General features: G+C 36.9%; 1 protein-coding gene across 2 annotated transcripts in view; it reads left to right on the forward strand.

The window, feature by feature from the left end:
- STAP1 (signal transducing adaptor family member 1) overlaps positions 1 to 23,869 on the forward strand; it is a 61,185-nt gene that overhangs the window by 14,696 nt on the left and 22,620 nt on the right. For both annotated transcript variants that reach the window (XM_027836631.1, XM_027836630.1), the window contains exons 3-5: positions 14,610 to 14,681; positions 20,424 to 20,537; positions 23,297 to 23,353. In XM_027836631.1, coding sequence (XP_027692432.1) covers positions 14,610 to 14,681; positions 20,424 to 20,537; positions 23,297 to 23,353 — 243 coding nt within the window. The remainder of the gene's footprint in view (positions 1 to 14,609; positions 14,682 to 20,423; positions 20,538 to 23,296; positions 23,354 to 23,869) is intronic.

Consider the following 23,869-nt stretch of genomic DNA (forward strand, 5'->3'; position numbering starts at 1 on the left):
TTATAGTTTTTTTCCTCTGAAAATCTTCAATTATAATTATATTTTGTAGCTGTTTTTTAAGAAACATAGATATTACTACTGCTAGCTGTTTTATAGATGGTCAAACTGAGATTGGTTAAATTGTACACTTATGGTCAAGAATAAATTATGAAAAATGAATATATTATGGTCATATTTCAGTAACTAGATACAGCAATAGTGTGATCAGTACGGGTCCTCTTTCTATCAGTGCAGATTATAATCCTTCACAGGATTGTTAGGTTTATTTGAAGTTTGTTTTGAAACTGCATTGCTACCCATCAGATTGACAAAGTAGACAAAAATGGAAAATGAGAAGTGTTGCTGGGCTAAAGGAAAATAGGCACATTAATCTGCTGTGAATGGAACTGGTCCAGCCATACTGGAAAGGAATTTAGAACTGTTTCTCAAAAGTTACTTAACTGTACATCCACTTTAATCTAACAATGCTACTACTAGATCTGTACATATGGAGAAGGATCCATAAGTATAAAAATTTTTGTAGTAGTTTTTTTCATGTAGTAACCAAAAAAAAAAAACCCTCAGGAAATTAAGGGAAATGCCCATCTATTGGTTAATGGCTAAGCAAATTATGATATAAGAATGCAATGGAATGCTATTGAGCCATAAGACATGATAAAATTTTTGAGGAACAGTTCCAGATTCCTTTCCGGGATGGAAACATGCTATCTACCTCCTGACTGATGGTGGACTTAAAATGCAGAATGAGAATTTGCTTTGATTGACTACCAATATTTTGTTACAAGGGTTTTCTTTTTCTTTTTCTTTTTGTTCAGTGGAGGAGATAGGAAGGAGAGAATATAAATTATTTTAATTGATAATAAATTTTAAAAACTGCAGATTACTTCTGTTGTTTATAATGATACATGGTGTCAACTCATTCCTTCCATCCTTATATCCCTTCCTTTTAAAAAAATGATAAACTTAACAGTTACCAAATAAAATGTCATTTCTATTACATAATAGAAGAATAAAAAAAGGAATTGTACATGAAACTGAGAGTTTCTATTCTGTAGTGTGTTTTTCTTTTTTAAATATGTAGTAACTTCAATATATATGTTTATAAGAATGTATATGTAAAAAATAAAAGATTAAATTTTTAAAAATAGAACTTTTAGAGTTGTTCTGCCTGTCTGTGATTCTTTCTGGCCTTTCTTCTGTTTTTTCATGTGTACTTTGAATAAAAAGTTGAGGGCAACGAGGTGATGCAGTGGATAGAGCAACAGCCCTGGAGTCAGAAGGACCTGAGTTCAAAGACATCCTCAGACACTTAATGCTTACTGTGTGACCTGGGCAAGTCATTTAACCCAGATTGTCTCACAAAAAACAACAACAATAACAAAAAAAAACCAGTTTCAGTGAAAAATAAATGGTTCCAATGAGTCTCTTTGCTTTCTATTTTGGCTACCCTGTTTCTATCCACATCTCCTTCCCAGGTTACTCTTAGACTGAAAAAGGAAAAGAAAAAGAAAAACTAAGTCCTCACAATATTAGTCAGACAAAACAAATTCCCACTTGGGTATGTCCAAAGATGTATGTCCTATTCTGCATCTTGGATCCATCACCTCTCCTAATTCCCTTCCAATGATAGGGAAGACTCAATAGATCGGGCTCCTTAAGAGAAAAAAAGTAAAATACTGAAGGTTAATCTTTATTTGCCAAATTCTCTCATTTAGTAATTCAGTAAGCCAATTCAAATTCTTTTTTTAACCTGCAGTTATATATATAAAATCTAAAATTTCTTTGTATTTCTTTTAAAAAAAAACTTCTTCCATACTTCTTTTTTAAAAACTTCCTTTGAGTGAAGTGAGAAGAACCAGGAGAACATTGTACACAGTAACAACAATATTTTACTATGTTTAACTGTTAATGACCTAGCTATTCTCAACAATACAATGATACAAGACAATTTCAAAGGACTCATGTTGAGAAATGCTATCCACATCCAGAGAAAGAACTTATGGGTCTGAATGCAGATTGAAGCATATTATTTTTCACTTTTTTTGTTTTGTTTTGTTTCTTGTTTGTTTTTCTTTTGGTCTGTGTCTTCTTTTACAACATGACTAACGTGGAAATATATTTGCATGATTGCATATGTATAACCTATATCTAATTGCTTACCACCTCAGAAACAGGGGAGATGAGGGAGGGAGGGAGGGAAAATTTTGGAACTCAAAATTTAAAAAAAGAATGTTAAAAATTGTCTTTACATATAATTGGGAAAAAATAAAATGTCATTTAAAAAAACTCCCTTACATAGTAATCTATAAATACGCATATTTCAAAATTTTAACAACCACTTAATTTATTTGTCTGAGTATTTCTACTGCTGAATCATTTGTATTTTTGGGTGCTATATCCCACTGTTGAATCTTGAAATTTGAAATTTATAGTACCCTAAAACTCGAGGTCTTTTCATATGAACTATTATCTAGCCACACCTCCCCATTTCTGAATTTGTGAAGTTGTTTTTGGAACTTGTGCAGTGATTTACATTCGCTTTTATTAAATCCAGTTATACTAAAATCAGCCCATTATTCTAGCCTGATGAGATCCCTTTTGGATCAGACTCAACCATCTAATCTCTGAGCTATTCTTCCCAGTTTCATTTCATCCACAAATCTGATTTGTATGTCATCTATGCCTCCATCCAAGGCACTGATAAAAATGTCGAACAGCATAGGATCAACTACAGACTACTGGGCTATTCAGTTAGCTCAGGTCCTCCTTGTGATATGAAGAGGATGGACTGAGTGATCTCTAAGTTTCTGTCCAGCTCTCCCAATCTCTCATATTCTCTATTCACAATTCATATAAGCTTTATTGCTATCCATATGCACAACTGAGATTCAAGGAAGAATTCCATGATCTGTTGATCTTTGTACCCTCTATCTCGGTTCTTTCGTTTCAGTCTGTGACTACAGTTCTTGGGGTTTTCAGCTTTGCTGTTTCTCTTCATGGGCTATCTTTGCTCAAAATAGATCCTATAAATTTTGCTACATGCCAGGCAGTTTCTGAACAGTCGCCCCTTGAAGAGCATGGTCATACAACAAAATTATATGAATATAATTATAATATGATAATGTGATTATTTTGCTCAGCTTGCTTGGACTCACTCCTGTCTGCTGTACACACAGCAGCAATTTGAGATTTCCTTTGTCATCTGTCCCCTACACATAAAGATCCTAGCTTACCAGAATTTCAAAAAGTTTAGCTTCAGTGCTAGGATACTTACTAGACTCCCAGATATTATTGAAACTTCTCTTGACAAGTACAAGCAGGGGTATGCTGGAGCCAGATCATTTGGCCTCCTGAGAACCAATTGTTAACTTTTCACTCTTAATATTTATACCATTGAAAACATTAATTGCTACAAGTCATGGCTTGATTTATTATTTTATTAATTATCTAGATTTAATAAAATGATAGAGAAAAAAACATTAATTCATATTAAACTTAAAAGTGAGTTGAATCACTAATGTGAAAATATGTTTAACAGGAATGTATATGTATATCTTATATCAGATTGTGAGCCGTCTTGGGGAGGATGGTGGGGAGGAAGGAGCAGAAAAATTTTAAACTCAAAAGCTTATGGAAGTGATTGTTGATAAATCAAAATAACTTAATAAAAAAAGTGAATTGAGCATACTTTTTTTTTCAGAAATCCCATTGTTAAACACTTATCAGCATGCCCCTGATACAAATGTTTATATAGATAGATAGATAGATAGATAGTATGTGTGTGTGTGCAAGAGAAAATGAAGTTAGAAAAATGGTCAAAACAATAAAACAAAACAAAACAAAATATTACAAATTATTGCACAAGTCCATAAAATTCTATTTATTTATTGTTAACTCTTATAAAAAGATGTACATATTACATTTAACATGATAATGCTAACATCATCTTGTTTTCATATTCTTTTTGACCTGGTGTGTGTATTTAGTATGAATTTTTGCTGTTACTGTTGTCTTTAATTATGTAGTGTAGTTAGAATATATATTGTTCTTTTGGTTCTAATTTCTTCACTCCATAGCACTTCATATAAGTATTCCATATGGCTTTGAATTTTCACATTCATAATTTCTCATGTAATAATAGACCTTTACATTCATAACCTATAATTTTCAAACCATTCCCTAACTTTGGCGTATCTTTATGTTTTCAATTTTTTCGTATTATAAATAGTGCTGTTACCAATATTTTGACACAGATAATTTACTAGCAATCTTCTTGGAGTAAAATGAAAGATTGGGTACACTGGGTAAAAGATATATACATTTTTCTAATTCTTATTATATAATTCCATATTACTTTCCAACAACCAAAGCACATTTCTACCAGCCATGTAATAGCATTTTGTTTTATAACAACCACCTTGATATGGAATTTTGTCATCTTTTATTATCTTCAGCCGCAAAGGAAAAGTTTTATTGGTGACTTTTAGATACCTGAGGATATAACAATACCACTTATCAGGTCAGGAAATTAAGGTCTATGTTGAGACTTCGTGGTCCAGGACTTTGTGGAGACCTTGTATTCATTAATATTCTACCTCGATTTCATTCCCTTGTGGTTAAACTACTTCCACCTCCTCTTATTCTCTTGATCCTATTGATACTGAACTCCCATTGTTAAAGAACAAACAACTTTTTTTCCAGAAGTCTTCTTCCTCACCTTCATTTACCTCAACCCTACTTGAACCTCATTTCCCACTATTGAGCTATCCACCCCTTCACCTATAACCCCTAGAATTCCCACTCCACAATTAATAAATTTCTTTTTCACTTTAGACCTCTTCCTCTCTTGCTTCTTCTTCTGGTACTCACTGAGATGTGGCTCTTCACAGATGACACTCTATCTCTAGTCATCCTTTTCAGTACTAGTTGTATCTTCTCTCCATCTCCCTGACTCACTGGTCCTGACTGGGGAGTCAGAATATTCCTTGCTCTCCATTGCCATTTCTACCATCAATCAGAAAAAAATGCATGACCATTCCCATATACAAAGTAGAACATAAAAAGAGGACTGTGTATGTAGCTGAATCTTTTTCCCATAGTTTTTTTTTTCAATATATCATAAATTCAACAAACTACTTTCAAAGCTGACCTGTTTGTGCTTCCTTCTGAATTTCCTTCTGAGCTGTTCTCTTCTATGCATTAAAAAATGTTTCATGGTACACTTTTTTCTTTTCCTTTTTTTTGGGGGAGGGATCACTATTGCTATTCTCCCCCAAATTAAAAAACAAAACAACCATCTTGTAATAAATAAGCATAGTCAAGCAAAACAAATCTATACAGTGACCATGATGAAAATGTATTTATCTTTCTGCAGCTAGAGTCTATCCCATCTCATAGGTCCTCTGGAGTGGTGGTTGGTCATCATTTTGACCAGAGTTTTCAAGTCTTTCAAAGTTGTTTTTTTAAATTATTTAATAAGAATTTTTTATTAATAAATTTATTTATTTTTAGTTTTCAACATTTACTTCCACAAGATTTTGAGTTCCAAATTTTCACCCCATCTCACCCCTCCCTGCACCGCAAGATGGCATGCATTCTGAATACCCCTTCCCCTAGTCTGCCTTACCTTCTATCTCTCCCCCTGCCTTCTCTTATCCCTTTCCCCTTCTATTTTCCTGTAGGGCAGGATAGATTTCTGTACCCCATTTCCTGTATTTCTTATTTCCCAGTTGCATGTGAAAACATTTTTTTAAACATGTATTTTTAAAACTTTGGGTTCCAAAGTTTCTCCCTTCCTCCCTCCCCACCCAATCTCATTGAAAAGGCAAGCAACTCAATATAGGTTATACATGTGCAGTTATGCAAAACACTTCCATAGTAGACATGCTGTGAAAAACTAATTCTATTTCCCTTAATCCTATCCTGCCCTCCCCTATTTATTCTATTCTTTCTTTTGACCCTGTCCCTCCTCAGAAGTATTTGCTTCTGATTACCCCCCCTTCCCAATCTGCCCTCCTCTCCATCATTCCCCTACTCTCTTGTCCCCTTTCCCCCCCTATTTTCCTGTAGGGTAAGACAGATTTCCATACCCAATTGAGTGTGTTTGTTATTTCCTCCTTAAGTCAAATCCTATGAGAATAAGATTCTCTCATTCCCTCTCACCTTTCCCCCATTTCCCCTCCACTGTAAGAGCCTTTTCTTTTCTGTTTTTTTGTGAGATAATTTACCCTGTTCTACCTCTCCCTTTCTCCTTCTCCTAGTATAATCCTCTCTCACCCCTTAATTTTATTCTCCAGATATGACCCCTTCATCTTCAACTCACCCTGTGCCCTCTCTCTCTCTCTCTCTCTCTCTCTCTATCTATACATACATATAATTTTTTCCCTCCAACTACCCCAATACTGACAAAGGTCTCATGAGTTACAAACATCATCTTTCCATGCAGGAATGTAAACAGTTCAACCTTAATAAGTCTCTTATGATTTCTCTTTCCTGTTTACCTCTTCATGTTCTACTTGAGTCTTGTATTTGAAAGTCAAATTTTCTATTCAGCTCTGGTGTTTTCATCAAGAATGCTTGAAAGTCCTCTATTTCACTGAATGACCATTTTTTTCCCGGAAGGATTATACTCAGTTTTGCTGGGTAGATGATTCTTGGTTGTAATCCTATCTCCTTTGCCCTCCAGAATATTATATTCCATGACTTGCAGTCCCTTAATGTAGAAGCCGCTGAATCTTGTGTTATCCTGATTGTATTTCCACAATATTTGAATTGTTTCTTTCTGGCTGCTTGTAATATTTTCTCCTTGACCTGGGAACTCTGGAACTTGGCTACAATATTCCTAGGAGTTTTCCTTTGGGGATCTCTTTCAGGAGGAGATCGGTGGATTCTTTCCATTTCTATTTTGCCCTCTGGTTCTAAAATATCAGGGCATTTTTTCTTGATAATTTCTTGAAAGATGATGTCTAGGCTCTTTTTTTTATCATGGCTTTCAGATAGTCCAATAATTTTTAGATTCTCTTTCCTGGATCTATTTTCCAGGTCAGTTGTTTTTCCAATGAGATATTTCACATCGTTTTCTAATTTTTCATTCTTTTGGATTTGTTTTACAGTGTCTTGATTTCTCAGAAAGTGACTAGCTTCCAATTGCTCTATTCTAATTTTTAAGGAAGTATTTTCTTCAGTAATCTTTTGGACTTCCTTTTCCATTTGTCCAATTTTGTTTTTTAGGGCATTCTTCTCCTCATTGGCTTTTTGGACCTCTTTTGCCATTTGGGTTAGGCTATTTTTTAAGGTGTTGTTTTCTTCAGTATTTTTTTGGGTCTCCTTTAGCAAGCTGTTGACTTGTTTTTCATGATTTTCTTATATCATTCTCATTTCTCTTCCCAGTTTTTCCTCTACTTCTCTTACTTGCTTCTCAAAATCCCTTTTGAGCTCTTCCAAGGCCTGGGACTGATTCATATTTTTCTTGGAGGCTTTGGATGTAGGAGCTTTGACTTTGTTGTCTTCTTCTGGTTGTATGTTTTGATCTTCTTTGTCACCAAAGTAAGATAATATAGTCTGACTCTTTTTGCGCTGCTTCCTCATGATCCTGGCCAATTACTTGAGTTTTAAACTCTTTGTTAAGGTAAGTCTGCTTCCAATGTAAAGAATGTACTGTCCCAAGCTTCGGGGGTTTTGTACAGCTGTTTTCAAAGATACTTCTAGGGACCTGTAAGTTTTCAGTTCTTCCAAGGTGCTATGATAAGGGGTGAGGTGTTTCCTCTCCACCGCCACAACAAGCTCCACCATGGCAGCGCTCCTCCTCGCCCCAGTATTCCCCCTCAAAACTGTGACCCAGATCCAAGCACGGGCAGAGCAAGAGATTCCTGCCTCAGCTCTGGCAAAGAGATCCCTGCAATCCCCTTCTGATCAGCCATTCAATTCCTCCTCAGTCTATGGACCAGAAGCTCAGGAGGCAGCTGCTGCCCCTGAGACCTAGCTCCTTCTCTCGTCGCAGTCACAGACTTTTCCCACTGACCTTCTAAGTTGTCTTTGGCGTTAGTGGGTTGAGAAGTCTGGAAACCACCACAGCCGCCACGATTCAGTCCTATGAGGGCTGCTCCAGGTTTGCTGTGGCCTGCATGCCCACGCCAAACTGCGCTCCTCTCCCTGCCTGGCATGATATAACTTTCTAATCAACCATCCAGGTTGTCTTGGGCTGGAAATTTGTTTCACTCTGTCTTTTTGTGGGTTCTTCTGCTTTAGAATTTGTTTAGAGCCATTTTTTACAGGTATTTGGAGGGGTTTGGGGGAGAGCTCAAGCAAGTCACTGCTTTCACTCCACCATCTTGGCTCCGCCCAAAGTTGTTTTTCTTTACAACATTTTTGTTATTGTGTAAATCATTGTGATTCTGCTCACCTCACTCTGCATCCATTTATTCAAAACTTTCTAGGATTCTCTGAAATTGTCTCTTTTATCATTTCTTGTTCAACTATTCCCTAATTTGTGGGCATCATCTTAGTTTCCAGTTCTTTGCTACAACAAAAAGTGCTCCGATAAATATTTTTGTACAAATAGGTACTTTTCTTTTTCCTTGATCTCTTTGGCATATAAGCCTAAGTGGAATTGCTGAGTCAAGGTATAAGCACAAAGTACATGACTTTTGAGGTATTATTCAAAATTGCTTTCCAGAATGGTTGGACTAATTCACAGCTCCACTGGATTGAAAAACGTGGAGATGGGGGTCTAATGTGTATGAAACCTGGAAAGGTAGGGGAACCTAGTTAATGAAGGCTTTTGAATGCTAAACAGAAGATTTTGTACTTGATCTTGGAAGTGACTGGGAGCCACTGGAGTTTATTGAGTAGGAGGGGGAATGACATAGTCAGACCTGCACCTTAGGAAAATCACTTTGGTGGCTGAGTGGAGAATCAATTTGAGTGCGGAAAGACTTGAGGCAGGCAAACCCACTCATAGGCTATTGGAATAAGCCATTGATGGGAGCCTCCACTAGAGTGTCAGAAGAGAGAAGGGTATATATTTGAGAAATTGAGAGCCCTTGGCAACAGATTGGATATGCGGTGTGAGAATTAATAAGGAGTTGAGGATAACCCCTAGGTTGTGAGCCCGGGATACTGCAAAGATGATGTTGCCCTGGACACAGAAGATAGTGAGTTCAGTTACATAACAGATCTTTATTAGAAAAGCTTTATACAAAGATTTTTGCCCTCAGTTCTCACTTCCTCTCTTAGATCTCCCTTTACACAGAAGCAGGTGGTAAAAGAGAAGGAATGTGATCAACATCAGTGGTTTTGTAACTGAAGCAATCTGCTTCCGTTCCTTTGCTCTTCCTGTCTCCTCCTTGACCAGATCCTAATCGCTGGATGCTATCTTAATCTTTTCCCCCCTTTTAGTATTGGCTTCAGGATCTACTCTCTGTTTGGAACTCTTCCCAGTATTATCCTACCTCTTAATCCCCTCATTCTTACTATCCCAGCCTATTTTCTGATTGAGTTGTTTTTATATCTATATTTGTACATGAAACTCTGTCTGTATATGTGTGTGTGTGGGTGTGTGTGTTGACTTCTCATTTGTCTGATCCAGATAAGAAAGAGGTTCATGTGATGTCCACTCCTCTGTGTTTACTCTTGCTGTTGATATAGGATTGCACTCAGCTTTGCCAGGTAAATTATTCTTAGATGTTAGACCTTTCCTTTTGCCTTTTGGATTACTATGTGACAAGCTCTCTACTGCCAGGTCTACTGTGCTCCTAACTGGGTTCCTTGGTACTGGAACTCTTTCTTTCTGGCTGTTTGCATACCTTTTTCTTTGACTTGGAAGCTCTGAGTTTTGCTTATGGCATACCTGGGACTTTTCCTTTCAGGATTTCTTTTAGGAGGTGATCTGTGGGTTCTTTTTATTTTTACTTTTCCTTTGAGTTTTAATGGATCTGGGCAGTCTTCATTCGTGATTTCTTGAACTATAATGTCCTGTGTCTCAATGAATGATTTCTCTTTTGTCTATTTTAGTTTTCAGGGAGTCTATTTCTTGAGTCTCTGCTTGCAGTTGTATGTAGTTACTTGCCACTTCTCTTGGGAAATCTCTAGATTTGTAATAATTTTTGGTAATGGTTTTCTTTGGAAGATTTACTCATCTCTCCAGACTTAGTTCCTGAATTAGGACTTTCTTTGTACCAAGGCAGGTTCTGCCCCCTCTGCTACACTTTTATGTGAGGTGATCAGCTCTGCTTGGTCACACATTTTCTTTCTCCTGTTTTATTATTATTGCTAAGATTTGTGGAACTATGTCAAGTAACAGGAAGGAAAAGGGTCAACAATCTATTTCCACTTCCCTTTCAGACTCCTAAGATTTAGAACTGAAAGGAACATTAGAGATTATCTAGTTCAACCTCTTCATTTTACAGATAAGGAAATTGAGGCCAAAAGAAGGGAAGGAACTTGCACAAGGTCAGTATTACAACCTAGTTCATCGTTGCCTTCCACTACACTGCACTAATTAGCTATTAACTGTAGCAGTCCTGAAGTTCTAAACATTTGGTGAGAACAGTCCTGGGGCATGGATTTTTTTGAGAATTTTTTCTTTTTTATTTATTTTTAGTTTCAACATTCACTTTTTTTTTTTTAGGCAGTTGGGGATAGGTGACTTGCCCAGGGTCACACAGCTAGTAAGTGTCAAGTGTTTGGTCTGAGGCCGGATTTTGAACTCAGGTCCTCCTGACTTCAGGGCTGGTACTCTAAACACTGTGCCACCTAGCTGCCCCATCAACATTTACTTTTATAAGATTTTGAGTTCTAAATTTTTTCCCCTCTCTCTCATTCTCTCTCCCCAAGACAGCATGCAATCTGGTATAAGCTATACATGTATAATCATATTAAACATATTTCCACATTAGTCATATTGTGAAAGAAGATTCAGAAGAAAAGGGAAAACCCATGAGAAAAAAAAAGAGAGAGAAAATAGTAGCTTCATCTACATTCAGACTCCATAGTTCTTTTTCTGGATGTGGATAGCATTTTCCATCATGAGTCTTTTGGAATTGTCTTAGATTATTGCATTGATGAGAAGAGCTAAGTCTATCAAAGTTGATCATCACACAATGTTGCTGTTACCATATACGATGTTCTCCTGGTTTTGCTCATTTCACTCAACATTAGTTCATGTAAGTCTTTCCAGGTTTTTCTGAAATCCTCCTGCTCATTATTTCTTATAGAACAATAGTATTCCGTTACATTCATAGACTACAGCTTGTTCAGCTGTTCCCCAATTAATGAACATCCCCTCAATTTCCAATTATTCGCCCTTACAAAAAGAGTTGCTACAAATATTTTTGTACATGTGTGTTCTTTCCCCTTTTTTATGATCTCTTTGGGATACAGACCTAGTAGTGGTATTGCTAGGTCAAAGGGTATGCACAGTTTTATAGCCCTTTGGGTATAGTTCCAAATTGCTCTCCAGAATGGTTGGATCAGTTCATAACTCCACCAACAATGCATAGTGTTCCACTTTTCCCACATCTTCTCCAACATTTATCATTTTCCTATTTTGTCATGTTAGCCAATCTGATAAGTGTGATTGAGGTACCTCAGGGCTATTTTAATTTGCATTTCTGTAATCAATAGTGATTTAGAGCATTTTTTCATGTGACTATAGATAGATGTAATTTCTTCATCTGAAAACTGCTTGGGCACGGGTTTTGAGTGTGAGAATGTTGTTTGGGGAAGCAAAGAGCCTCAGAAACCTATTACCAGAGATGTGCTCACTGGAAGAGTGACTAGTTTCATCCTAGTCTCACCCTTAGAACTGTAATCAGCTTTGATAGTTTCCCAGGTTCTGTCTCTTACTCACAACAGAAGAATACAGTCTCATGCTGAAGGAAGTTCATCTTCTTAGGTACACATCAATAGCATATGTCCTTAGGTCCATTGCAGGGGTAGCAACCCTCAGGAAGATATGTAAATAATAGATAGGCAGGAATAATACTAAACAAACAAAAACCCTTATGTTTCCATAGCGCTTTAAGGTTTACCAAGTGCTTTCTTCATAACAACCCTGTAAAGTAGGTAATACAAATGTTATTAATCCTACTGTACAGGTAAAGAAACTGAGAGAGTTTAAGTAACTTGATCATGTCACATAGCCAGGAAATGTCATAGCTGGGAAATCTACTCATCTCCTGCCTCCTCGTCTAGCACTCTCTCTTCTCTCTTCATCTCCTTTCTTTTTTCCTTTCCCTCTCCCTTTCCTCCTCTTTTTGTTTCTCTGTCTCTGTCTGTCTGTCTCTCCCCCACCCTTCTCTTTCTTAACAACAACAAAATCAGCTTATTTTTATTTTATAAAAAACACAAGCAAATATAAAAGTACAGCTAATTTATAAAAATAGAGCTAGCAAATAAACAAGGTTTGAACAGAGCTGGAGACTCCCGACAGCAGTAATGCCAGTTTGCCTGCAGCAATGAGACAGAGAAAGAGTGAAGAGAGAATAACTTGACCACGTCTTACAGGGCAACAAATAGGTACATTCAGGCAGATCATTCCTTAAGAGAGTCAACAAATCAGATAAGGCTCCAATTGCTCATAATTATATTTCATTTGGGGGAACAGTGTTCTTCCTGGCTACAGGCTCACACATGATGCTCTTCCACCTTGCCCCTCTCCTCCAGGAACAAAATTTTCTGGGCTTCTACAGCACTCTTTCTACTCTGTTACACTACCTCTCCCAGATGACTAGGTTAATGACAGACAGTTTTCCGGGCGGGATGGGTGATGGAGAGGGAATCACAGTTCTGAGAGAACTCTCAGGCTCCCTCAGCATGCCATAGGGATCCACAGATCTCCAACAAAGCAGCTGCTTCTTTCATCAGCCTTTATACCCTGGATAATAAATAGGTTCCTGGGAGAGAAGCAGGGAATCAAACTGACAACTTTCCTTAAACCCTGAGGAATATCATGATTTTGAAGCACACGGACCTTACTAGCACAGACATTGTAACTAATATGAATCTACAGGGCCTTTCTCTGGCTCTGATAATGACCAATTATTTCCTTTTTATGTACCTCACATTTCCCTGCAAGAATCAGCATGGCATGGTGGCTAGAGGGGGATAAATTGTAGACTGACATCAGTGGAAGGAGTTTCCATACTATGAATTCTCCCATAATGAAATGGCAGGTCCAAAAACTTTTCCTCAGGTTCCACTGCTAATTTCAAGAAGTTGTAGTGAGATCACAGAGGTTGTCATCAAAAGAGCCCTGAGAGACACAACATGGCACAGTGGATAGAGAGCAGACCTCCAGATCAGGAGGACCTTGGTTCAAGTCTCACTTCAGACACACACTCGTTGTATGACCCAGGGCAGGTGACCCAACCTGTCAGCATACCAACAACTCTCTATGAGTAGGAATTATAGAGGAAGTACCCATCTGCATTGTTCTAGAAAATTTAATCACTTGGAGTTTTATACATCAATGAAATCATAGGTCTGGTCCAAGAAAAGGGAAAACAACAACAACAATAGAGAGAACATGGATTAATATTCAGAAGACCTAGGTTTGAATTCAGGCTCTACCACATCTGTGGTTTTCAGCAAGTCCCCTGTCCTTTCTAGGCCTCAGGGCCCTCATCTATAAACTGAGGGGTTTAAATGAGAAGATCATAGGATTTCAATCTGGAAGGACCTTAAAGGTTATTTAGTCCAATGCCTTCATTTCACAACCGAGGAAATTTAAGCCCAGAAGGGTAAAAGAACTTGCCCATGTTCACACAGAAAGGAAGTAGAGGACCCAGGATTTGAATCCAAATCTTCTGACTCCAAATCCAGTGGCCTAAGTTGGTGACATTGAGGTGGCTATTGGTTTTCCATCACTATCTACTGTATGTATTCTTGATTATACATCATTCTTTGTTGTTGTTCAGTTGTTTTTCAGTCATGTCTGACTTCACTTGGGATTTTCTTGGGAGAGATACTGGAGTGGTTTGCCATTTCCTTCTCCAGCTCATTTTACAGATGAGGAAAATGAGGCAAACAAGGTTAAGTGACTTGCCAGGGTCACACAACTAGTAAGTGTCTCAGATCATATTTGAACTTGAGAAGTTGAGTCTTCCTGACTCCAGACCTGGCACTCTATCCACTGTGCCACCTAGCTGCCAACATCATTCTTAGCTATCTCCAATTTGATTCCTAGAATCATACAACTTCAAAGGAGAAGGAATCTTCTCTCTTGGGCAAAACCAACATTAACTACCAAATATGATTGTGGGAATAATCTGCCAGAGGACACAGGAGGGGATAAGAGCAGGAATACATGTAGAAGGGTTGGTCTTAATGGAGGATGATATCAAGGATTTTGAAGATGTAGAGAAGGAGAAAAGGAGCTTACAGTCGGTAATATCAATTTTCTCAACACAGTGTAGAACTGTGTGACAATGAGGTGAAACCAATCATGCTTGTAGAACCTAGGATGAGCAATGTAAAGATGTTACCTTGATTAGACCATCTCAAAGTCCCTTTCCTTCTCTAAATCATATGAAAATGTTTTTGTCTATATGGTTATCCCCATTTGATGAAAGTGAACCAGCAAAATAAAATCTAAACTTGTTTTTCCACAGGAATTTAAACACTACTGGACAGAACTGAGAGGAACTACCCTTTTTTTTTACATCGACAAAAAAAATCCAACTGTAAGTAGCTCAACTTACAGGTCATATAGTAATAATAATTAATGACAACAATGACTAGCATTTATGTAACACTTTAAGGTTTACAAAGCTTTTTACATGTGTTATCTCCTTTGATCCTCTTAACAACTTTGTGAGGTAGGCACTATTATTGCCCCATTTTGCAATTGAGGCAACTGAGTCTAGAAGAGTTTATATGACTTGCCCAAGGTCACATAGCTGGTAAGTGAATGAAGCAAATCTTTCTGACTACAAGTCCAGTACCTCTATCTTTTGTGCTCCCTAGCTGCCTAATCTAGCTTTTGAGTAGGTGTATCACTAAACCATACAGTATTGATTCACTTCAACTCTTCAAGAGATTTATGATTTCATCAGTATGGGTATTCCCTCTGCTGATGTAGATTGTAATACCTCCATTCCTTAATAGACCATTTCTTGAGTTGAACTTCTCTGAGTCTAGGTCTGCTAGTTTTTGGAGGAGAATTCAATTAAATTCAATAAACATTTATTAAAAATTTGTTATACATGAGATACTATGTTTGAGTACAGGAACACAAAGATGAGAAAAAATATTGTGTCTACCTTCTAGAAGCTTATAATTTAGTAGAGGAGATAAGACATATGCTCAAAGAAATATAATGCAAGATAAAATACATTAAGGGCAAAAGTGGAGCTCTTAATTTAGAGTCTGGGAACTTTTTTTAATATTCATGTAACTATTTTTCTGAATCTTTTCATGTTTATTGAAACACTAATACAAAACACTAGTGTGTGATTTTTTTTTGTACATTCAGTAGCTTAAATGTGAAATTATTTTAACCTAAGTTAAAATATAATACATGGAAAACAATGGAATTTCAGCATTAGTTTCTGAAAGCAAAAACTGAAATTAATTTTTTCCATTTCATCTTTCAGTCTATTATTAGTCTGGATGCTTATGCTCTTGTCCTGGAATTAGCCATCAAATACTTTCAGTCCAAACAGTAGCATACATAGTAAAACTAACTAAAAAGAATAAGGAAAATGCAAGCAACCAGTCCACACTTTTCACCAAAGTGCTTGGAAGTGGGCCCATTTGGTCATCTTTAGTCACTACCACATCATTCTTGGCTTCTCTCCTTGTTTGGATTAAAAATGAAGGCTTCTAGAGTTTCCAATGTGACTTGTTTTCTTTGTAATCCTGTGTATTTAATTTTATGCATTTAATAATGTTATTCTGAGAAGAGATCCATAGGCTTCACCAGACTGCCCAATGGATCCATTATACAAAAAGAGGTGAAGAATAACAGGGCTTAATAAAATACTGTATGAAATTTGGGGAGAGAGAGATCACTTGCAGTTGAGAGATGGAAGATCTGGAAATACTTCATGAAGAAGCTAATACTTGACCTGGTCCTGGAAGGAAGAGAAGGATTTCCATATTAGGAGGTAAAGAGAAAGTCCATTCTGGTATGCCTTCAAAAATTCAAAAAGTTTTTAGAAGCCAGAAAGAGATTAGGACATAGAAAGTAGGCCAGTTTGTCTGGAATGTGAAATAACGTGAAGCTTAATGGAGTGAAATGAGGCTTGAAAGTTAAGGTTTAAGCCAAGTTGTGGGGGGCTTAATTGCCAAGCTAAGGTATTTGGAGGTTATCTGGTGGGCAAAGGGGAGCCATAAAAGATTTTTTGGCAGGACAGTGACATTGTTAGACCTGTGCATTAGTAAGATTACTTGGTAGTTGGCAAATCAATCCATAGCCCTTTATTAAGCTCTTACGACTTAAGCTCTTATAACTTAAGATCAGACATGTCTGTGCTAAGTGCTGAGAATACAAAGAAAGGCAAAAATAGCACCCTAACTTCAAAAAGCAGAAGTGGGGGAGACAGCATGCAAACAACTATGTATATATAAGATATATATGGCATAATGGGAGGTAATCTCAGAGGGAAGGCATGAGCAATGGCTGGGAGTTGTAGAAGGATAGGTGGAGACAAGGTAGAATTGGAGCTGAGACTTGAAGGAAGCCAAGGAAGTTAGGAGACAGAGGGAAGGAGGGAGGCATTCAAGGCATGGGGGAGAACTAGTGAAAAGGCGTGGAGTGAGGAAATGGAGGGTTATATATGAAGAACAACAAGGACAGTGACCTTGGATGTTAGAGTATTTGGAGGGGAATAAAGTATAAAAAGCCTGGAAAGTTAGGAAGGGAACGGGTTATGGAGAACTTTAAAAGTCAAACAGGATTTTGTATTTTATACCAGATATAATAGGTACCCACTGGAGTTTAATGAGTAGGAAGGGAATATGCCAATGAATGACCATAGTTCTAGAGGACCAATGATGAAGGATGTTGCCCACTTCCTGATGGAGAATGGCCTCGGGATACAGAATAAGACTTATTTTTCTTGGATACAATCAATGAAGGAATTTATTTTGTTTGACTATGTACATTTGTTATATAGATTTTCTTTTAATGAGAGGAGGTGAGAGGGAGATAAAATGTATTTTTATTAATTAAAAAAGTAAAATAAAAATTTTAAGAGATTGTTTAGCAGTTCTGTGAATAAAAGATTAGAGAGGGGAAGAAACTGGAATCAGGAAGGCCAGTTAAGAGTCATTACAGTATTCCAGATAAGAATGGAAAGGAGATGGATACAAGATAAAATAGGGAAGTAAAGTTGATAAAACTCAATAACTGATTGTGTGTGGGAGTGAAAAAAAGGAAGAATCAAGATAATACTAAAGTTTTTAGCCTGAGAAACTGTGTATATTGCACTACCATCAACAGAAATAAGGGAGTTTGGAAAGAGGAACAAGTTTTGTGGGAAAGATAAGTTTATTTTTTACACATTGACTTTGAAATAGGACACCCAGGTAGAGATGCCCAACAAGCAGTGAGAAATGCAAAACTCTCTATATAGATTTGGATGTCATCTGCATTGAGATGATAATTAAAGCCATGGGAGTACATAACCTCTCTCTCCTGTATTAGAAGGCTTTCAGCTTGCTAGTGTTTGGGAACAGAACCCAGAGTCACTTGACTCTATGGTGAAGCCTAAGAGTAGGACTTTCATGGCACATATTCTCTATCCCTTTTGTCATTTTTTTGTAGTGCAATAATATTCCATTATATACATGTACCATTGGCTTCCAGGTCTTTGCCATTATGAAAAGAGCTGTTATAAATATTTTGTACTCATGAGTCTTTTTCCTCTTTCTTTGATCTCTTTGGAGATAGAGGCCTAGCACTAGTATCATTGGGTCAAAGAGTATGCACAGTTTAGTAGATTTTGAGGCATAATTCAAATTATTTTCCAGAATGGCTGTACTAATTCACAGTTCCACCAACAAGGCATTAGAGTGCCTATTTACCTGCAGTCTCTCCAACATTTGCCATTTTCCTTTTTTTAAAATCGTCTTTGCCAATCTGAGGAGTGTGAAGTAAAACCTTGGAGTTGTTTAATTTGCATCTAATTTTCATATGGTTCTTGATAGCTTGCATTTCTTCCTCTAAAAGGAAAGTTCAAATCATCTGACCAATTATCAGTTAGAGAATTGCTCTGATTACTACAAAATCAAATTGGTTCTTTATATATTTTGTATATGAGACTTTTTCAGAGAAACTTGCTACAAAGATTTCTCCCAGTTAATTGTTTCCCTTTTATTATAACCCTAAATAATGAACATGAGCTCGGACAGACCTCAAGAGATAATGGAGAGGATAGTTGGGTCTGGTGTGCTATGGTTTATAGGGTCACAAAGAGTCCGACACAACCAAACAACTCAACAACAGCGATGGTTTTATTTGTACAAAAAGTTTTTTATTTTATGTAATCAAAGTTGTCCATTTTGTCATCTGTGATCCTCTCTATCCCTTTTTTTGTTAACAACTCTTCCTCTCCATATAGTTGTAAAGATATTTTCTTCCTTGCTTCCCTCATTTATCATGTGACCTTTTATATTTATCATGCTTCCTTTTGGAGCTTATGCTCATAGGTTTTTGGACTGTATTAAATTAGCTTAGGTCTCAGGTCATTGAAGCATATTTATTTCTATCTCCTAGGGAAAAAAAAAGTGAAACATTGTGTGTTGTGTGGTATGGTGCAAGACTTCAATGTAGTACTTCATTTTCATTTGGGCATTTTGTAATTCTGTATCAATTCCATTCAGCATAGCAATATTTTTATCAGAATTCATTCCCTTAATGGTTAAAAGACACCCAGGCCCACTGGAAAAAAATTTTTTTTATTAAAACATTTTTGGGATAGATATTTTATAGTTTAATGAAGATGATCAGGTTTTAGAGGCTTACCTGGATTTCTGATAATGGTTTTGGTAGAACCTTGAATTAAAAAATGAGTTTCATGAGAAAAAAAATACTTTTCCCCAGTTTTTGGTACTTCATTCTTTGTATCGTGTTGGCCATGATGAACCTTTTTTTCTTCATAACTGCAATTAGTAGTTGTTCTTTTTAGTGATCTTCTTGCAGTTCTTCCAATTTTAAAAAGCCTATGCCATTATAGAGAGTATTCTAGGATTGATCTTGCATAGGCTAGATCACTCTGTTTGTTTCATGGGGATTAATTTGGCAGTTTCACAGCAACAGTGTCAATTCGTGTTATTTTTCATTTTTTTTTTTAGTCAATTAGTGTTAAGTGACTTGCCCAGGGTCACACAGCTAGTAAATGTCAAGTGTTTGGTCTGAGGTCAAATTTGAACTCAGGTCCTCCTCACTTTAGGTCCTGTGCTCTATCCATTATTCGTGTTATTTTTAAAATTTTTAAAATTTGTGTTATTTTAAAAAAAATTTTTAAATATTTTACCTCATTTTCCTTTGTACTACAGTGCAACAATTTTTTTGTGTGTGTGGGCTTGGTTGATCCTTCCAATTCCTGATTTCCTCATACCAACAGCTGTTGCAGTATCTCTGATAGCTATTGAATTGTGCACTTAGAGGGCTACAACTTTTGAATGTTTCCTTGGGGTAATGTACATTCTTTAAAATCTTAGAATTAAAAGTGTAACAAAAAGCTTGAAATTCAGCATACAATTGACTAAAAATTAAATAAAGGTGGAAAAACCAGCTCAATACAGTTATGGTCCGACATTCTGCGTCAGCCTAGTGTCAATAGAAGCACACACACACGACCATCGATGTCACAAAATAAAACCATATCAAAATTATTGTTCATCTCAAGTAATTCATTCATCACTGTACTATTCAAAAGGGTGTGATGGAGGCATACAAGACCAGGCAGATGGTAAGATGGCCCAAATTCATGGCTAGATTGGGTGTGAAGGTAAAGGATAGTCCAGTGACCTGGAGTCTGGGGCCTGGGGCCAGTCAGGTATAGTGGACTAGGTAAATTTGCATTCTCTCAGCCACCAGTCAACCTAGCTGGGCCCCAGGAAATGAGTTTCAAACATGAGAGGCTTATCTTCCCCAGAAACTGAGAGTAAGGATTTTGGAGCTTTCATGCAAAATAAGCATATTTACAGGCCAGGGCAAAAAAAAAAATCACATCATTGAGACAATAGTAGAGAGGAGAGTTGAGAGAATATACTCAGATATCCTCAATCTAAATAAAGTAGGAATCTAGAACATTTGCTGAAAATGAGGGAGAGAACCTGCCCTTGGAGACTTGAAGAGTCCTGAGTAAAATATAATTTAAAATTCCTTTTAAAAGAAGCAGTTAAAGCTCTTGTGAGGACTGTTCATGTGTATTTTCCATTAAAAAATTGAATGTCATTTTCTCTTATTTCTGCAGTATATTGACAAATTAGACCTGACAGATCTTACACGCCTTACTGATCAGAATCCGACTGAGAAGTGCTGTGCAAGGTTCCTTTTGGTACTGCCCAAGGAAGAAGTAGAACTGAAGGTAAGGGATGACCCTGACGGTAAGGATGAGGGTCTGACTTCTATTGGCTGCCTCCATCCCTCACCCCTGCAACTTCACCTGTTTTTTCTATTTAAAAAAAATTTTTTTTGAATTTAACAATTGCCAGATCAAATGGGTATGAAACTGCCTATCTCCTTTATGTACAGCTTGCTTTTCTTATATAACATATTCATCACGTAGCTTTCAAAGAGGTCCTGCTTGTATATGCTTTTTCCTGGACTTGTTTCTGCTCTCTTCCATCCATTTTTTTTTTAAAAATGCCTCAATCTCTTGCTTCCTCCCTTCGTCTCTTCCTCCTATCCTTCCTTCCTTCCTTCCTTCTTCTACCCTCTCCCTATCCCCCTTCACCCTATATCCAATTGGAAAAGAAAAAGAAATTGTTTGAAATATATAAGGGTATATATAAGGTAATATATATAAGGTAAAATATATAAGGTAAACCAAATTCTCACATTGACTGTGTCCAAAAATATACGTCTTATTCTGCATCTTGGGTATATCACCCCTCTGTCAAGGAGTGGGTATTATCACCTTCTTTTTACAAGTTCACAGCTGAAGTAGATTGAGGGGAAGGGCAACAGGACAGGAGTGCCAAGAACTTGCTCTTTGTTGCAATATTTTAAAGTTTACTGAAATCTAAACTGTAATTGTGTTTCTTGTCTCTTCCTTTCTTCCTCCCTCCCTCCCTCTCTTTCTCCCTTCCTTTTGTCCCCTCCTTTTTTTTTTAATGTGGATTATTTTGGTTACTTGTGTTTGTTTCGGAAATAAGCTGAAACCAAGTACCTCTTTCTTCTGACAAACTCAAGGTTTCAAATTGGCCTCCCTATTATATGGGCTAATTAAATTAAACAAGCAGCTAAAATTAAGGTTTTTTCATTTCTCTCTCTCTCTCTGTCTCTCTCTCTCTCTGTCGCTCTCTCTCTCTCTGTGTAGGTGTGTGTGTGTGTGTTTGTGTGTGTGTAGCTTTTGTAAAAAAAATACACATTATCAACTTTTTTGGGTTACCTGATTTATGATCTCATTGCCTTAGGAAACACCATTTGAGAAACCCTCTACCAAAGTAATTCAATCCCTGCTATGTAACTTCTAGCCTTAGTTTTCTGGGGGCATTGAGAAGTTAAGCAATTTCCAGAAAGTCGTTTAGTCAGTAGGTGTCAGATGTAGAATTTGAACCCAGGTCTTCCTGACTCAGAGCAGTTTTCTAACCACTACACCATATTTCTTCTCAATGTGTAAGTAAAAAATAAAAAATATGCTGAGGGAAACTTGCAGCTAAGAAAGAACTAGTCAGAAGTCTGACCAGATGTAGATCATATTCATAGTGTTGATAAATCAGGAAATAAGAATCAAGAATCCCTAGGGGCAGCTAGGTGGTGCAGGAGGACCTGACTTCAAATCTGGCCTGACACTTATTACCTGTGTGACCCTGAGCAAGTTACTTAACCCCAATTGTTTCCAAAAAAAGAAAGAATTTGGAGCCCTTAAGAACCAATTACAAGTGTTTCATATGCATACCTTCTTTAACAATGCCTTCATTATGTACTGGAAATTTGAAAGACTCAGTGTTTGATCTTTGTAATTAAAATTAAATATAATGAGCAAAATGGTGAATATGAATATTGGTAATAATAGTTTTAAACTTGTAACCCTTGGGCCAATAAACACAAAGAATAAGTTAAAAGTAGAAATTAATAGCAATAGCCAATGCTATGCAAACTTTCAGGTTTGCAAAACACTTTTTATCTTTTATTTCACGCCATCCTCATAACAATCTTCTAGGGTAAGAGCTATTATTATCCTCATTTTACAGCAGAGGAAACTGAGGCTGAGAGAGGTTATGTTAAGGTTAAATTACTTATGTAGGCCCATGTACCTAGTATCTAAAACAAGATCTTATTCAGGTCTTGCTGACTCAAAGACCAGTAGTCTGTCCATGGAACCAAGGACTGTACCCCTTTATTTGCTGGAAATAGATTAGTTACCTATTTCTGAATTGCTTAATCATATTGCAAATTCATGAAAACTGAAACCAAGAGCAGATTTCAGATTAGATTTTAAAAGTTTGTGATATTCAAGGAAGAAGATCAGACATAAAAAAGTTTATTCCCACCCATATTCTTAGCATATACTACTGGTGGTGAGCATATGTTTTATAGTTCACTCTACTTTTTAGGGTTTGTATGTTTCTGTCTAGGTATTGAGGTGGACAGATAACTGGTATTGAAATAAGCAAGGCCAGGGTTCAAGTCCTGTCTCTGATATACTTAGTGGTATGATCATTGTAAGTTTTTGCCCCAGGAAACTCTGTATCAGCTATTGAAGTTGATATGTGCTGGTATAATGAGTTTCTATATTGCTAAATTTCTGTACTATTGAAATCACAACTCGAGCCCCAAATTATATGTTTCTGATGCTTACAAACTAACCAAGACTGTCGTGGTATAGTGTGATAGAGAGCTGGCCTCAGAATCTGTAAATCCTGATTCTTATCATATTGGCTCTGTGTCACTGGACTAGTCACTTAACTTCTCAAACCCCTAGTTACTCTAAAACTGTAAGTAATAGATAAGATACATTAATAGAGGGAGTTTCTGTACCAGACAAGCCCCATACCAATGACATCACAGGACTGGTCCTAAAATAAAATTTAAAAAGCAAATTAACCAAACAAAATAACAAAGATGATTATAGTGTATTTATATGTTTAGTCCCTCATTCACTTTTTTCTTCCTTTTCAGACAGAGAACACAGAAAGTGGGGAGGAGTGGAGAGGCTTTCTTCTTACTGTTACAGAGGTAAGAGCTACCTGCTTCCCTTTGTCTTCCGAACATAATATACTGGCATTCTTGCTCTTTTTCATAGCTCGTTATTTTGGTTTTCAGTAGCACATTTGAAAAAAATAAAAGGCTTCTAGTGCTTTTCTCAAGCACAAAAGAGTTCTCTTGTCACCTACGGTTTCCTGGCAACTAGCAAACAATTTAAATTTTTTTAAAAATCTAAACTTTAGGGGCAGCTAGGTGGCACAGTAGATAGAGGACCGGCCCTGGAGTCAGGAGGACCTGAGTTCAAATCTTGCCTCAGACCAAACACCTGATACTTATTAGCTATGTGACATTAGGCAAGTCACTTAACCCCAATTGCCTAAGGAAAAAAAAAATCTAAACTTTATTCAGCTACTTCTGTAGTAAGAAACACAGATTAATAAGAGAAGCTTACTCAATAGTCATGTTATATAGAACCGGAAAGAACCTTGCAGATCCATTCCAATCCCCTCATTTTACAGATGAGGAAACTGTGGTTTAGGAGAAAAT

Source organism: Vombatus ursinus, unplaced genomic scaffold, assembly GCF_900497805.2.
Source record: "Vombatus ursinus unplaced genomic scaffold, bare-nosed wombat genome assembly UNPS02014818.1, whole genome shotgun sequence".
Taxonomy (NCBI): domain Eukaryota; kingdom Metazoa; phylum Chordata; class Mammalia; order Diprotodontia; family Vombatidae; genus Vombatus; species Vombatus ursinus.